Consider the following 18,457-nt stretch of genomic DNA (forward strand, 5'->3'; position numbering starts at 1 on the left):
TGATACTGTATAACGTAGGTGTCAAAATGAGTTAGGTCTGCATGCAAAGAAATGCCTGCAAATGAATAAAAGTTTTCGAGTGAGAAAGGATAAAAATAGTGAGGGATCACTCTCGATGAGTGATGGGGCATCGTGGTCTAGTGGTTACAACTCTCGTCTTTCAATCAAAGGGACGTGGGTTCAAATCCCAGCCATGGCGTGATTTCCTTCAAGGTCAAGTCCACCCCAGAAAAATGTTGATTTGAATAAATAGAGAAAAATCAAACTACAGGTAGCAAAATGCAGAAAATTTCATCAAAATTGGATGTAAAATAAGACAAATACATGTATGACATTTTTAATTTTTGCCTATTTTTCACAAAACAGTGATATGCACAACTCAGTGACATGCAAATGAGTCGGTCGATGATGTCCCTCACTCACTTTTTCTTTTTTTTTTCTATTGTTTGAATTATACAATATTTCATTTTTTTACAGATTTGACAATAAGGACCATCTTGACTGAACCATGTAGTAAACGATGCTAATTCCATGTGTTCATGAAGGAATTAATTGTTGTTTCACTTGACAATGAGGAGGAAATTAGAATATTTCATACTTCATATAACAAAATACAAAAGAATTAGTGAGTGGATGATGTCATCCGTCTCTTCATTTGCATACTGACCAGGTTGTGCGTATAACTGTTTTGTGAAATTAAGCGAAACTTAAAATGTCATTGCTTTCTTATTTTACATGTACATCCGATTTTGATGAAATTTTCAGTGTTATGCTTGTTGGATTTTTCACTTTTTATTCAAATCAATTTTTTGATGGGGTGGACTTGCCCTTTCAGCAAGATATCCTAGAAGAAATTTACCCAGATTGTGCTGCACTCGACCCAGGTGAGGTGAATGGGTACCCAGTAAGATTTATTCCTTGAACGCTTTAACGCCTATATGGCCGCTCAGCTACAGCCGGGGTAATAATATACCAAGTATCAAGCGCAGTTGAGTGTATAGTAGACAGCTGGCAGCCGTCTGTTTCGAGGAGTTTTTTAACATTTTATTTTTTTTTTATTTCTCCTCATACACAGACGGCTCGCTAGCGTGCAGCCACCATTAGGGGACTTGCAATGCAAAATCCCCCCGTCGGGGCTCTTCAATTTTTGTCTTTAATGAGTAAAAATTTTGAAAATTCACGCGACCAAAATGCAAATTAATATTCCCTCTTGGCATCAATTGCCAAAAAACTGAGAAAAATCAAGTTAAAAGGAACAAAAACAGTGACTTACCTCGGCTGTCGCGCAAATTCACTTCCCCGTTTTATCCGATTTTAAGTACATAAACATATGGCCATTGAGTCCCCTGTACAGATCGCGCTAGAACTTCGGTCTCTGTATTTGGTGAGTGAAGCCAATGGAGTTCAGCTGAACAACCAACATAACAGAGACCGAAGCTTTTGGTCTAAGTGTATAGTAGCTGCGCTATATAAATGGACCATATTATTATCATTATTATTACAATGTACCTTCAGTTGTTTGATCAAAAGTCACCTTGCTATTATTAAAGCGGAGATCAGGGGAGCATTCCATCAACATTTTTATCCGACAAGTTGACAGAGATCTGACAACTTTCCTTGATTCTGATTGGCTGAGAGGCACTGTTACTATGGTAACTGTCGGATAAAACATCCGACAAATCCTTTCATGAAACGGTCCCCAGGGGAGCATTCCATCAACATTTTTATCCGACAAGTTGACAGATCTGACAACTTTCCTTGATTCTGATTGGCTGAGAACCACTGTTACTTCGGTAACTGTCGGATAAAATGGGACTTGTCGGATAAAACGTCTGACAAGTCCTTTCATGAAGCGCTCTTCAGAGATTCCAAGTTGAAAGACCAGTCATGTGTGAGATTTTTATTAGGCAGGGAACAATGACTGTGTGAGATCACCAGGCATTGTGTTTATGAGGATTGGCTGTGATACATGTGTGAGAAGGAAATTTGATGGGATTGGGCAAGAGTACCTAATGAGGGAGTCTCATGCTGAGATGTACATTAAATTTATGTATTCTTTTTCTAGGATATTGCATTGTTTCTGCTTGAGAATGGAGCTAAACTCGATGCTAAGAATGTCAGCGGCGCTTCCCCTTTCTTCGGTGCAGTTGAGGGATTACACAAAGGGATCAGTCAGGTATTACTTTTACTTTCATCACTATTATTAACATGTGCACACTAGATCTGAAGCGACCAATTTTCAAAGAAATTTTTATAGCATTTGATAAGGAAATTCCAATCGATTAAATCTCACCTTTCATTTTTCATTATTAAAGCTCAGTGCACTATTCACGATCTAATGCGATCCAATTTTCATAGAAATTGTAATAGCATTTGATATGAACATTCCAAACTATTAATTCTGAACTTTCATCACTTTCAATACTAAAGCCTGGTGCAAACTACACAATCGGATGTTATCCAATTTTGAGGGAAATTATAATAGAATTTGATGAACAATCCTATCTGTAAAATCTTAACTTTCATTACTTTCATTACTAAAGCTTGGCTCACACTACACGATCCAAAGCGACTGATTTTCAAAGAAATTGTAATGGTTTAATGGCATATGATGTGATCATTCAAACCTATAAAACCTTAACGATCAAAGATCCAAATAGCGGTATGGTTACTGAAATCTAAATTTTGAGCCTCCCTGTAGGAATAATAGCAAATTCATATCCCAATCGTAATTAAGCCATCATCAGCTGCAACTTGAAGCCATTTTTTACTTTAATTTGAAGTTACATTCATGCATTATGTGTATGCTGATATCTAGATTTATATGTGTACAACATTTTTGAATGCCTTAAATTTTTTTAAATTTTTTTTTTCAATCTTTCTAGATGTTTCGGATAAGTGATGGCGCCGGGAAAACCTCTTTTGCGCAAGAAGGCAAGGTTAGTATGTTTTGTGAAATTAACCCATTGTCTACCGAAACTGGGTGATCCCTGTACAAAGCCTATGGGATTTACGGAAATCAGTAGTCAAAAAGTTAACCCGCTGCCTACTGGAACCTTTGATCCCTGTATGAAGCCTAATAATTACATAATTCAGTACTCACCATTGTACAAGGATATGTTATTTCCAATACACTGATTTTTGTATCTCCATAGTTGGAGGAGCCGTGGTGTAGTGGTTCTGACTCTCGCCTTGTAAACAGAGGGTCGTGTGTTCGAATCCCACCGCGGTCTGGCATCCTTTGGCAAGGCGTTAATCCACACTTTGCCACTCTCCACCAATGTTTTAAATGGGTACCCGGTAGGATGTGAAAGTCATTGCAGCTTGTCCAGTACTGTGTGCATGCACCTCACCGGCGACTGACTGGAAAACTCCCCAGGGAGGGGAGGATGTGCACACATTGTGTGCAGGAATGACTGATTGAATCCGATGACTGGGGTAATAATATATCTGTGAAGCGCTTAGGCACGTCCTTCCGATGTATTAAACGCTATATAAAAGCGGATTGTTATTATCATAGTTTCCAAATAAATTATGTTTTACAGTGAAATCTGTTTGTAAAGATCTCTTAAGGAGGAAAAACGGTTTATGATCAGGTGGACTTCCTGGACAGGTATATTCCTTTGTTAGGTATTGTACTTTGTATTAATTTTTTTCCTTCCCAGTTTCTTTTTTTAAAGTATCATGTATTTGTTTTTGTTATTTGTCACGGTGCAATCATTACAAGTTTTGCTTCCTGAGTTGTAACCTCCCTAGTGTTATAACTTTTAGAAATGTATTGATGCTTATACCTTTGGAAATAAATTTTGAATTGAATTGAATTATCCCATGTTCAAGGGAACCAAATGAATGTGTCTTTATGAGTGGGTGGTTATTACATGTGATAGAAAAATATTACCTCATTAGAAACAGCAATAATCTGTGTTTATCTGTACTGTTTTAACACACATATACCTGTTTGATTTTCTTCTACTTGTACATATTGGCCCTTATTCTGAAGTCGGGTTTAACTTTAGACCATGGTCCAACTCTGTGCTAAGATTATGAGAAGCCAAACGATTCAAAATTTTGTTTACAGTGAATGCTACTCATGTTTACTGTGCTCTTTGCTAATTCTTTAATGGTGAAGACAACTGTCATACTTATCCTTCCCAGGCAGTTCATAGTGTTTTTGGAGTCAAATGAGCTGATACATTGAACCTCAACTGTTATAGATTTATGTATTAACTGGCTTTCCATAGTTAAACTACAACTTAAAACCAGAGCTTAAATTAAACCCGACTTCAGAATAAGTGTCATTGTAACTAGTGCAATTCAGTCTCTGGAATGGATATTTTCAGATCCAGGCAACCAATTGTATTCACCAACAGTCTCACTTTATTTGCAAAGTTTCCCTCAATCAATTATCAATCCAAGTAGTGCATTTAGAATGCATGTTTGAAATCTTGATGAATAAAATGTGACAGAAAAGATTATAAAATTGAAATAAAGCCCATTAAATACAGATTGATTTCTTAATGCATATTTTAATAGCAACAGTCTCGACGTAGAGACAGAAAGGTAAGATCTATATGTAGGTGATAAGACGGGACGGTGCTTCTAATGGAATCAAAGGAAGAGTAGTGATATAATCCAGCTAAAACTTGCTTTCTAATGTTTGCTGGGGGTGTTTCACAAAGATAAGTGTGACTTATGTCATGCTTAAATGCCGATGTGCACTTGATTTAAAACTCAATCTTATTGATTAAAGGAGAATGAAACCCTTGAAACCAGCTGAATCCATATCAAAGAGAAAAATCAAAGAAACATATTGTTGAAAGTTTGAGGAAGATTGAATGAATAATAAGAAAGTTATGAGCATTTGAATATTGAGATCACTAATGCCATGTAGTTCCTCCCATTGGCAATGCGACCAAGATCTGTGATGTCACACACGTACAACTCCCTCGTTACTTTAGTACTTATTTCACTTATATTCTCACTTTTATAGAGTCTATCACAAGGTGAGGTGTTCTCTTTATGAGAGGACAAGTACAGAGGTTTCACAACATTATATCATTGATGAATCGTTTGTCATATGATTAGAATGAGCAAAAAGAGATGTTTTGGGGTATATTTTCAGTGTCCAAAAGGGGAGAGTTGTTCATCTGTGAAATCATAGATCTTGGTCGCATTGCCAATGGGAGGATCTCCATAGCATTAGTGATCTCCACATTCAAATGCTCATAACTCTTCTATTGCTAGTCCTATTTTACTCAAACTTTTGTTGATCTCATTCTTTGATTTTTCTGCTTTCACAAAAGCTAACTTGCTTCAAGAGTTTCATTCTTTAATATGCAGAAGCGCGCATCCTCTAATAGCATGATTTTGGTCAATGCGGTCGTGCGTACTAAACCACACACAAATGGAAATTTAAGTGTGATTCTAAGTCACACGTAAATCTTTTTGAAACACCACCCTTGTTTAATTTGTGTGTTTCAAGAAACATGGTTTATCATACATGTAGGATGTCTCTCTACTTTGGGGATAATGAACTTCCCTGGAACTTTCATTACCAGACCTGCCAACCAGTACGTTTTTGGCATACATGTATTTAGTACGTTTTTGCAACCAAAATACGGCACGACGTTTTTTCTTTTAAAAATATATTTTTTTTTTTTTACAAAATCGTAATTTATTGAGAAAAATCATCTCTATATATCTCTATTTCATAAAACTTACACAAATATGGTTATTAGATCAATGTAATTTCAGGTAACTTGTTTTTTTTTCAATCATTTTGTTAATACCAGGGTGAGATACATACACATGTTTCAATGTTTGTTTGTTTTTCATCTGCAAGAGCAGAGCGCATTTTAGCTTGCATGCAGCTTGAGCGCTGCGATGAGCGAGTGCGCCACGCATTTTATTATGAAATACACTTTTTTGGGGAAAAATACATTTTTTTTTTATCACAGAGGTTGGCAGGTCTGCATTATGTGTTCAAACATGATTTTTTTTTATTCTTTGTTCAATTCTAGGTGGTTTTAAGCATTGTTTGGGATTACTAACATCAGTTTACATAATAAGAGTTTGAATCATATACATTGTAGGAGTGTCAGCCAAGGTGGTTTTGCATCAGTAAAAAAGGAGAGAAACAATTCTCCTTTTTTGATAGATTACAGAAATTTCTTATTTGAATTATGTAACAATTGTGATGATTATACATGGAATTTGTATAGTGCACTTTCCATCTTTATGAGATGCTGAAGGCATATGATATCAGAGCAAATTACAGGGGAAAAGGAAGCATTGCAGGTTCGAACTTTACAAGTGAATAAATGCATTAGAACAGCAGAAGTGTTTAATCGGCTAGTTAATGATTCTGATTGCCTTCCTGTAAGTGCTTTGTTGTTCTTATATTTTTGCTTCTAATTGTAAACCGGGGATACTAAAAACATTCCTTTTTGGAAATAAGTATAAGTTGGTGCATAGAAACATTTTCTGGGGTATTTTGTTGGTTCAGTTGACTTCATGCAAGTTCTACTCACGTTTATTCAGAAATTTTTTTTTTGCCTAACTGGAACTGCCCTTGAAAAATACTTGATGTCATTGGGTTTGGGGATCTTGTTGGCTGGTTTGCATAAAAAAGGTGATGCTCTATTGAAGGCTAATAAATACTTTAGTGTATGTATGCTTTGTATGATAGTATTGTTACAAAATTTGTTTTATTGTAATTTTTAAGCAGGCACTATTAATGCCTTTCTATCAAAAACTTCTTGACTAGGTGTATGATGATACTATATTCACTATAAGGGGTGCTATTCCTCTGGGCAGTTTTCTTAGAAAGACATTTAATTCTTTCTTTTTTTAATTCCAGCTTTTTTTTCACCAATATAGCAGATTCCAGAAATATATGCCGCTTCTTTGATATTAAGTGCGATGTTAATAATAAAAATAATAATACATGAGATTTGTATAGCGCACTTTCCATCTTGATTAGATGCTCAAGGCGCTTCAGAGCAGAACAACAAAAACTATTTACATATGATACATGTCGAAACAATAAGTCAATGTCTATCAAAAAACACTCTTATACAGGTATGTTTTCAGGTTGCCCTTGAAGGTGGTCACTGAAGTCTGGGTTTTCAAACTGTGTGGGGGAGAATTCCACAGGCTAGGCCCTGCATGAGCAAAGGCCCGTTCCCCTCATGATTTCTTAGCAACTGGAATTTGTAAGAGATTAGATGACGAGGATCGTAAATTTCTTGAGGGTTGGTAACTACATAAAAATCCTAACGCACATAAAGATTAATATTTTATTTTCATTTTTAACAAATGCAGCTTGAAAGTATACATGTGCATGTATGTACCTATTTTATATTAAAAGAGCATCCAACCATCACGGGTTTTGAAGCCAATATTATCATATCAATATTCCACCTTGTATACCCGATCGATATTTCATTAATATTTTTTTTAATTTTCTTTTTGTCTCTGTTCTTTAGGGAGCTCATGGTAATACTGCTCAGGTGAGTGAAAATTTTGCATATGAAATCAGATTTAGCCTAAATAAATGATTATTTTAACATCTTGCAAAAAAGGTGTTTTCTTCGTCATTTAATTTTACCTATTTTGGTAAACTTTCACTTGCAAGAAGGCTGCAAGGTGTTAGAATTGGATCGTATGTTTTGGAGAACGTGAATTTTCTCAAGTCTGTATTCTTCCTAATTCATCTGGTAAGGTTTTTTTTTTCAGTTCATCACACCCAGTGTCGTAGGGGCTACAAATGGCGTATTGTGTAAAATTGCTAAAAAGTTGCGAGCAAGCAAAGCAACCGAGCAAAAATTTTGACTTTTTTTTTTTTTTTTTTATTCCTATTTTGCAATAGATTTTTACATAATATTCAGAAAATGGTATCATATTTCACCCTGCTCTCTTTCCTTTTGTGTTTTATTTTCTTGATCATGAAGACAATTTTTTTGGTATTCCACTGCTCACCCCACTTAGATGACATTTTTCAGTAAATACCTCCATTTTTATTTTATTTTTCTTTTTTTTGTACTTAACCAATGGGCCTTTAAAAGAAGACATTTTACAATATGAAATAATTTTCCCTTCTTATGCCCTCTCTAGTCCTGCTCATGACATGTTCTTCCTTCTGTTTTATTTTTAGCTTCTGCTAGAGTGGGGAGCTAATATATGGATGAAGAATAAATTGGGAAAGACAGCATTTGATATCTCTAAGAATGATGAACAGAGAACGGAGTTAGTGGGTAAGATGCCGATGATTTATTCACTCTTTCATGATCTTTCCTTTTTGGTTCACAAGAGTTATAGATACCTTAAAAAAAAATTCATTTCAAACCGTGCCCTTTATCAATAAAATTAATCTGATTTGCAAATAAGTTTTGGAATCAAGTGGAAGTGTCACAGTTAAACTCTAATCCTAATTTTTACATTATTCTGAATCCTAACTCTTACCCTATGCCTTCTGAGATATCAAGACCAGAGGAAATGTCGCTGGAGCATATGTCGTGCCACCTTTCAAACAGAGGGTTGTTAATTTCCTTTAGCAAGAAATTTATCCACACTGTGCCGCACTCAACCCAAGTTTAAGGTGAATGGGTACCTGTGTATACCATATAAACAGATGTACATGATTGTATTATTACCCCAATCATTAAACTGTTGCTTACACAATGTGTGCACATTGTCTACTCCCAAGGAAGCAGGGAGAGTTTCCAAATCAATTGCTCAGCAATACTACATTAGCTTTTTCATCCTACTGGGAGTGCATACCTATTTAAAACCTGGTTGGAGAGTGGCAAAGTGTGGATTAATGCCTTGCCTAATGTTGCGAGGCTGTGATACACTGTTAGAAAATTTATCCTTAAAATAAAAGAAGTTCCTGCAGCAGAGTCTCGAGAACACCTGTAATCTTTCCAGATTGCATAATCTTACAGGAAATTGGTATTTGGTGTATGGAACCGTACAAATTTCCTTTAATAAAACACCCCTTTCCCCTTTTTAAACAGACCTGTTCTGTTAAATTGCAGAAAAATTCCTGTTTTATGAATTTACAGAATGATTCTGTGATTCTGTTATTGCATTTTGCAAAATCTTCTTTCTTTTTTCTGTAAAATCAGGTTTTTTTTTAACAGTGTAGGATCCAAACACACAACTCCCAATCTTTGTTGTGGTTTTAGAGTAGTTTTCATCTCAAGTTAATGATTTTTACTGATGTAATTTCAGGTTATTACGATCATCTTCAGAACTGTATTCCCCGATTGATGAGAGGTGATATTGCCCTCTTGAGACGACTTGTAGAAGATCATTTCGCAGGAGTACGCAAGTTTGCTAGTCTACGAAGCAGGTATAACGCTATTAAGGTGTTATAAAGCTATTGTCAAATCCATCCCCACAAAATTTTAGTTCCATCAAGAGATTTGGAAAAATCAAGCAAGCATAATATTTAAAAAGATGAGTGAAATCGGAAAAAGAAAGTTTTGAAATCTTCAATTGTCACAAGCCAATACGAGAAAACAATGTACTTTTAACACACAAATATCAATGGTATGGCATAAAACTGCAGATGTAAACAAAAAGGCTCTTATTTGAAATGATACATTGAATAAATTACAACATTGTAGGGCAATAAAAAAGGATTGTGAGGCAAACAAGGAAGTCTGAATTGAAAGAAAGATGACAATAAAAGAAAAAAATAGATTAAGAAATGAATTGGCTAAAGCCGGGACAATAATACATGTATTTAATTCATTTGGAAGCACCTAAAGATGTTAAATTGTTCATGTTATGGCTCTACAATAACTGATTATTAGTAGCAGTAGTCATGATATTTATTATTATTGATTTTAATATTATTATTATAATTATTATGATTGTTATTAGCATCATTATTTTAATTATATGATTATTATTATTATTGTTGTTGTGAAAGCTATTCTCACTAAGGAACATTAATAGTACCTTTTACTAGATTATTTTATATTTCTTTTGTGCAAATATTTTTATCCAGCTCCCCAAACGTCATGATGATGTTAAATATCATTATTATTACTATTATCATTTTTATTACATTATTATTATATGTTATTGATATTGTAATTGTATTTCTATTTTTTTTTTTTTTTTTTTTTGTAGATCCATCAATGGTAGCACACTAATCCACACAGCTGCCTACTTTGGTGTTGTTCCAGTTCTTAAGGTTCTTTTGAAAGAACGTGTTGATGTGAATCTAAGGGATTATAAAGGTGCTACCCCACTACACAGAGCTAAGGATAAACCTACCATAAGGGTGAGATTTTTCTTCATTTCTATAGTCTTCTTTTTCTCCTCATTCTTCTGGATCTCTTTATTATCCTCCTTTTTGTCCTTCTCCTCTAGATTGTTCTTCTTCTTCTCCTCCTTCTTCAGATTGGTCTTCTTCTCCTCCTCCTTCTCGTCGTCCTTCTTCTTTTTCTTTGTCTTCCTCGTCTTCTCCTTCTTCTCCTTCTTTGTCTTCTTCTACTTCTTCTTCTTCTTCTTCTTCTTCTTCTTCTTCTTCTTCTTCTTCTTCTTCTTCTTCTTCTTCTTCTTCTTCTTCTTCTTCTTCTTCTTCTTCTTCTTCTTCTTCTTCTTCTTCTTCTTCTTCTTCTTCTTCTTCTTCTTCTTCTTCTTCTTCTTCTTCTTCTTCTTCTTCTTCTTCTTCTTCTTCTTCTTCTTCTTCTTCTTCTTCTTCTTCTTCTTCTTCTTCTTCGTCGTCGTCGTCGTCGTCTCCTTCTTCTTCTTCTTCTCCCCTTCCCCTTCTCCACCACTTGTTTTCCTTCTTCCTTTTCTGCTCCTTCATTCTCTTTCCTTCTCCTTTTTGTCCTGTTTTTCTCCATCTCTCTCTTATTACCTCCCTATTTTGTATGCTGATGATGCTGAATATGCATTAATTCCCTTCTTGTATTAGCTGCTGCTTGAAAACGGTGCTAAGCTAAACGCCATTGATGGTGAAGGGAACACGCCCCTCCATGTAAAGTGCTATGGGGAAGGAGGACAACCAACACAGATGGAATGTATACAACAACTGGTGAGTGGAAACGCACCTTCTCTCTAAATACTTCATCTGGGTACAAGATTTACAATTACACTAAAAAAAATTTTTTATCTAAATCTTGTTTTAATCTTATCCATGGAAAAATGTACATTGTTCAACTCATACAAAGATTCTTGCAATTTGATTGGTTGAAAGGTCTTCAATATTTGATCCATTTTGTGCTGCATGGATATTTTATTAGCGCCTCAACTCGAGTGAGGATAGATTGCATAACTAACTCATGTGCATGCATCATGTACTGTATAAATCATATACTATTTTTGTGTATGATTTACAAAAGTACAATGTATAATGTGGAAGTGTCATTGTGTAGAGCAGGGATTCTCAAACTACGGCCCGCGGGCCGGATCCGGCCCGCGGAGCTTCTTAATCCGGCCCGCGAGACTCTGCTGGGTTTTTAAAATAACTTTTAAGTCACAATATGAAACATAGCCATGATAGCTCAATATGATTACAATGTGTATCCGTGTAGACCTAACCGTAATAAAAGTAATGGCAATCAAATTAATTTGACTTTTAAACAAAGTTTAGTGTCTTTTAGAGTATTTTCTGTCTGTTCGATCTACTTTTTTATTAGATTACCAGCGCTGTTCTCACCATATGTTTGGATCTACATACAGGTGCGAAAGTGCATTTTCCACAAGAATTAACTCATATCGAAGTACCTTGACAGGGGCCGCGGAACGGTTTTCAAAGTGGGGGGGGGGGGGGCTGACCATGCAAAAAATCACAATCATATTGTCATTTTACGTTTTTGTACATGGTTTTGAAAAAAAGTGGGGGGCTTAAACCTCCCCCGCTTCCGCGGCCCCTGCTTGACCAGTAAACATTTGCACCAGTGCCTTCGTCTGGCAATTACACCTTTTGTGCCAATGTTCAAACACCTTGTTGCTGACAGACTGTCACTTTTTCCACATTGATATTGACTAGGAGACTGACACCCTTGTTAGAGTATACAACAGACATGCTCTATTATTCATTCTACTTTGACTACACAAAATATTGATACTTCAAGACATTATCTGTTTCCCCAATACCAGGTATGTATAGGTACAATCTAGATTCCTTTTAACAAAGTACTACATTTTTTATCATTAATAATGACTCTCGCAGTATTTTGATTTTTTTCTAATTTTGTCTACGTTCCATATGAAACTGTTATAAATTTGTTGGATTAAATGCTCCAAAAATAAGACCAGATTGTACATGAGGGCATCCAGGACCCCAACCGCATGGGTCTTTGCGCTTCGCGCACATTTTATTTTCTAAGTATCCACTTCACCCTGGCCCTTTCAGGTTTACTTGGAGTCTCATCTGGCCCTTCAAAGAAAAAGTTTGAGAACCCCTGGTGTAGAGGTTGTGACACTCACCTTGCAATCAGAGGGTCGTGGGTTCAAATCCCACAGCAGCCTAGTGTCCTTTGGCAAGGCATCAATCCGCACTTGCCACTGATCACCCAGGTGTTAAATGGACACCTGGGCCCCATCTTACAAAGAGTTACGATTGATCCGATCAATCGTAACTCTATGGAAATCCATCAGTGTCATTATTTTTTTCTACGAAAAATTTGCACAATGTCCTTTATATGCAGAGAGAAGTGCAGTGAATTTTCAGGAAAACAATGAATGCATGAATATACATCAAAGCTAGAAAATATTTTGAACTAACATGCATGATAGATGTTAACGTTGCTGGTCATCCACAGTTGCGATTTATTGGATCAATCGCAACTCTTTGCAAGACGAGGCCTTGGTAGGATAGGGACGCAGTATCCAGCGTTGTCTCAACTTTATTAACATTGTGACGTTTAGCACTGCGCGATCAAAGAATGCGTACAAATACGCGGATGTTAACTCTGCCTTATTGCCCGCTACATTTCCACGCATTTTCTCATAGACTTTCCTGAGCGGGCAATAAATTTGTCCGTGGTTAAACAAGTGGAAACTTCTTAACCGGCTACTTGATCCATGGACCGATCACAGTCGTAAGCAGGCAACAATGTATTTAAGTTGCCCTGCTCAGATGTCTGATACGGTTAATGATATATAATTATTTATTTTTTATTTTCGTATTCTTTGCGTTTAGTTGTCAGAGAACATCAACTTGGTCCATCGCAATCACAAGGAACTGATGGCCATCCACTGCTGCGCCATGCAGGGGAGGATCGATGCCATTCAGGTGCTCCTTGACCTAGACGCTACCAAAGAGGGCGCCATACGAGCGAGCCTTGAGAAGGAAGACCCCAAGTCGCCCCCATCGCTGCCTCACCTCTCCCTGGCCAATGATTTCCTGGAGTGCGGGGAGTGGCTGATCGATCAGGGTTTTACCTTCAAAGAACATGAGCAGGATATACTCGTCCACAGGTTACTCACAGAGCAGATTAAAAGGTATAACATACTACTTCTTTGGTTGCTTATACCTCAGTCACATTTCCCCAATGGCGGCCATACGGCGAGTCATAAACAGCTGTTTTATTCAATTTTATTCAAATCACCTATAAGTACATGTATATGCAGTAGCTGGTACAAACAAAATATGAAAACAGCTGTATTCAACTCACCGTACGGCCAGCGTAGGGGAAATGTGACTGAGGTATTACTGAATGGATTGGAAAAAATTGGTAAATGGTGGTAATTTTTTGCCCGATTGCTAAGAAAGCATGAATGCTTGTAAGCAGGCAGCCAGAGGACCAACCGAGGGACCTGGTAATGAAGATTGATGCCTTACCGAAGGACACTTGTGCACTAATTGAGGATCGAACCTGCTTGGTGTGCTGGTACACTTTAATTAAAAGGGATTCACCTGCAAGCACACTTGATTCGTAAAAAGTGATTAGAAGTTTCACCTTGATAACAAGTTTGTTTTGTCGAAAGCAGAAAAATATTGGTGAAGATTTGATGAAAATCAGTAAAAAAATAACAAAGCTCTGAATTTTTAAGTGGCTCTTCCATAATCTATTATGTGTGGGATTTAAATTACCCCAAATACTTTTTTCTCAAATAATTTAAAGTGATTTTTATTTTTCGGTGGATTTATCATCAGACACATCATTTTATACCCTTTTCTATAAGAAAAATATTTGTATTCATCATGTACCATTAAAATAATGGAATTTATGGAATTCATATTGCATGATATATGGGGGGCTGCTCGCATATGATGTTGCGAATTAAAAGCTTTGAAATTTCATAACTCTTTCATTGTTTGAAGGATTTTCATCAACCCTTCAATATTTTTCGCTTATTATCTGCTTTTATTCAAACCAATTTATCATCAGGGTGAACTTCCCTTTTAAATCCTAAGGGAGATAGTTGATCTTTGTAGGTTTGCATGGTGGAGTTTATCACGTGGAGAAGGTTTATGGTTCACTGTGTGTAATATGGAGAAGGGAAAGAAATACAGGCAGAAAGATTGAAATGGAAATACGAGAAAGGATGAAAAGAGAAAATTAGAAGTATTATTTTCTTTGAAAGGGAGTGAAGTCCTGAAAATTACTGTAATTAAACCAGATGAGATGAGCTGAATATGGCTTGAGTAGCGATAGTTTGAGTAGTAGCAGGATAAAGTGAAGAGAGGGGCAGATAGTTTTCAATGCTCAATGCATCTGTTTTGTTTGTATGTATCTTTTTAAATCTCCTTTGAATATGGTATTTGACAATTTCCACAAAGAAAACTTGTCTTTTCTTCACCATCTTGATGTTTTTTATTTGCTTGTTTCTGTATTTTTGATATGCTTTGAATATATATGTTATTTGACAGTGCACAAAGATAAATCGTATATTGTCTGCGATGTTTTTATTTGTTTGATATAGTAAGCAGCGTCTGGACATCATGCGGTTTCTCTTCAAGCATGGTGCGGATCTAGACCAAAGATACGCCGGAGGCAACACGTAAGTCTCATTTATTACTCGTCACTTTTAATAATGATCATGAATTGTGAGAGAATCTGAAGGACTGATATTTCTGTTATGCTGTGTGTATAGGTTTGAGGATGTTATGAATACATTTTTTGGAAAGATTTGGTGAAATTTTGTAGGTTTTGTTTGGGATGAATCAGCGCTTACATGTACATTGGTCAATTGCCCTATTTTTATGTACAGTATGATATCTTTTTTATACATATCGAGGTTTTTATACCGAGGTTTTTTAACCTGACTGTTAAGAAATCACGAATGCCTGTGAGCAAGCAACCAGGGGACCAACGGCTTAAGGTCCTCTCCGAGAGACCTGGTAATGAGGATAAATGCCTTACCAAAGGGCACTAGCGCACCACTTGGGAATCGAACCCGGGTCGCCGGAATTCGAAACCCCCGCTCTACCGACTGAGCTATCGCGGTTACTTAAATTTTCAAGTTTTTGCTCAGTATTACGGTGGTGGATGTGGGTATGTGTGTGTTTGTAGGTATGTGTGTGTTTGTGCAAGTTTGGTTTATGAAATAGCTTTAGTATCCATTCCTCATCTAGCAACAATCTTAAAGGTATAGTGTATGATTGGTTGATCTCAGACAAGGGCAATGAATCAATTTTGAAATTATTACATTCATTAAATACCTATATAATTGCTCTATTTTATCACGGAAAAGAAACTTGCATAACTTTTATATTCTCATGATATTGAGGGGTGAAACATATATTATAACAATTATCGGTTAATCGATATAAGGTTGAACTTTCTTATTGACGCCCTCTCGGGTTAAAAAATAAATTGATATTAGAACACCGTTCGAATCATGCATATTCATTACGACTCATGCATATTGATGAAATACGTCATGGCGCATGCGCAGTATCAAGAAATCCCCGTATCAACAAAGTGCAGTACTCTGTGTGTGTAGCTGAGTAGAAAGCAAACATCGAACGGTGCGTGCAAGCTCAATGAGCCGATGCTAGGCGGCTAGCGACATGCTTGCGCTCTGCATTAGTTTCAGATATAATCCACTATTTGCGATAGCACACACAGGATAAGAATACTATATTGAGCTATATCCATAAATGTATCGTACGCGTGAAAAAGGATTCAGACACGTTGATTATCTGACGTGAATGACGAAGCAAAGGATTGCCCAATACGGCTTACTTTCGGACTCTTATGTCATGAATCTGAAAGTACTCCAAGACTAAAAGAGATACGAGAATCCCAGAGATGGGCAAGGGCCGAGTTCCGAGTTTGATCTTTATTCATGTGGATTGTAGCTCTTTTATGCACCTTTCCCTTCATGTATAGCTTGGCGTGATACATATACGGGAACTACAGCGAGGCGCTATAGCGCAGCTCACTGTATTTATACTCTGTATACTGACTCCTTGGCCCTCCCCAAAGGAAAGGGGGAGGGAGGAGAGAGAAGAAAGAAAGAAGTGGATTGGTGAAAGAGAATCAGGAGAGCCATCATAAAGGGATATGGATACAACATACCCTAATTTGATATTTTGGTGTTTTTTTATCTTTCCTGAATGTTTCAGTCAGTTTCAGATTATTTAGATCCACTCGCAAAGTACAGAGGAGAAATTGGAAAAAAAAGTTAGACCAAAAATATTTAAAACTCTAAACAGACGGCCACCACCATTCTGTCTACAGCCAAGCATGAAGGGAAAGGGCGAAGAGAAAAACGATTACTTTCAGAGCAGGTTCTACGATATAAAACAGGGTTTGTTTAATACGGGGTTAAATATAGGCCTATAGTAAAACATAACGAAGATGCAATCATATAGGCCTAAAGTAAAACATAACGAATATGCAACCCCAATGCGGGGTTAAATATAGGCCTATAGTAAAACATAACGAAGATGCAACCCCAATGCGGGGTTAAATATAGGCCTATAGTAAAACATAACGAAGATACAATCCCAATGCAACACTTGACTACTCTTCGTTTGTTTAGATTGAACTCGCGAGGTCAAAAGGTGAGCTGAGAAACCTGTTGATGCGAAGTACGTACGTGTAGTCTACATTGTGTAGACCGTGATAGCATGAATGTGACCAACGTACGCATCAAGTTGCTAATTTCTGTTATTTCTGTTGCCGAGGTTTTTACCTGACTGCTAAGAAAGCACGAATGCCTGTGAGCAAGCAACCAGGGGACCAACGGCTCAAGGTCGAACAAGCAGAGTAAAGGCGTCATGAGTCAAAAAATGAGGGGGGCAGACATGACGTCAGGGACAAGATTTCTGGGAAAACTCTTATTTTTGCATCCACACAAGAAAGCTTGCATCGAGATATGGAAAAATGAGAAGTTGAGTATTGCGCGGTGCACGTGCTTCAGAGTTGTGATTTCCAGGGCCGACCAGCATGTAGAGTCTTACAACAGAACTTTACAAGGCACGCCGTGGGGCAAAGTGCAACAACGTATGTGAAAGAAGACTAAGCAAACCTGGAGAAGCAGCAAGGTGCAACATGTACAAGGGAATTGTGCTTGTACATTACGTCTGCTTTGAAATGTGTACATGGGTCGCCGAGTTTTTATGTAGTATGGGGAGGGGGTGGGGGTAGCCTATAATGATATAGTAGGGCGCTTTATACTTTATGCAATCATGGACCTATTACGTCCATGCTATAATCAAACCATCAGCACGACCGGTGGATGGATGACTGAAAGAATGGATGGATAGGCATATATAAATGGATCATCCAATTGATGTATTTTCCCAAGAAATGGATGGTCAAAGAGAAATGGATACAAATGATGCAGCAATATGTAGGGGCACCCCATGGGAGATCAACTTGCTACCCCTTCATAGACAGTAAACAAGTAGAAAGAATTGATAAAAAGATGAAATTTTATAGCAACAAATGAAAGGAAGAAAGGCCTCCGGGAAAGGCCTATACGCATACAGAGTGTGCACGAGCAGTTCAACCGTTGAAAAAATGTGAATGACTGCGACATGAGCAGGACAAAGACATTACTTGCATCCGGGACTTGCATCTTGATTGGCATAACATTTTAGACTTATTTATCAATGGAATTGTAACTCCCATTTCCCTGCTATAACTATAGGAAAAACGAATGATAACTGTTGTTTTATAGACGTGGAAATTTATGCTTCATATTAGGACCAAAGAGATTCTGGCGTACGTGTCAATATTTCAAAACTCATGCGGGAAAATAATATAATCATTTTTTATGATTGAAAAAAAAGTGCCAAGTTCACACTGTCACGATTTTTTTTTTTGGTGGCGGTGCTGAGGAAAATTTGACAAAGCAAAAGAAAAACATTAAAAAAGGTTCCAATACAAAATGTTGGTAATTTTCCTACATTTATCCAATTCGACACCTATACCAGAATTCCAGGGGGAGCTGCCTACATGGAAAATAATGCACGCCGCACCCCATTGTAAAATCTTGGGGGTGCTTTGCACCCCCGGTTCCAAGGGCCTTA

General features: G+C 37.0%; 1 protein-coding gene across 7 annotated transcripts in view; it reads left to right on the top strand.

The window, feature by feature from the left end:
- Positions 1–18,457, top strand: part of LOC129267777 (uncharacterized) — a 59,808-nt gene that overhangs the window by 22,699 nt on the left and 18,652 nt on the right. For all 7 annotated transcript variants that reach the window (XM_064104628.1, XM_064104630.1, XM_064104634.1 and 4 more), the window contains 9 exons: positions 2,066–2,176; positions 2,886–2,939; positions 7,488–7,511; positions 8,156–8,255; positions 9,235–9,355; positions 10,144–10,297; positions 10,937–11,056; positions 13,169–13,470; positions 14,896–14,973. In XM_064104628.1, the coding sequence (XP_063960698.1) occupies positions 2,066–2,176; positions 2,886–2,939; positions 7,488–7,511; positions 8,156–8,255; positions 9,235–9,355; positions 10,144–10,297; positions 10,937–11,056; positions 13,169–13,470; positions 14,896–14,973 (1,064 nt within the window). The remainder of the gene's footprint in view (positions 1–2,065; positions 2,177–2,885; positions 2,940–7,487; positions 7,512–8,155; positions 8,256–9,234; positions 9,356–10,143; positions 10,298–10,936; positions 11,057–13,168; positions 13,471–14,895; positions 14,974–18,457) is intronic.

The sequence above is a fragment of the Lytechinus pictus genome, chromosome 9 (assembly GCF_037042905.1).
Source record: "Lytechinus pictus isolate F3 Inbred chromosome 9, Lp3.0, whole genome shotgun sequence".
Classification (NCBI taxonomy): Eukaryota; Metazoa; Echinodermata; class Echinoidea; order Temnopleuroida; family Toxopneustidae; genus Lytechinus; species Lytechinus pictus.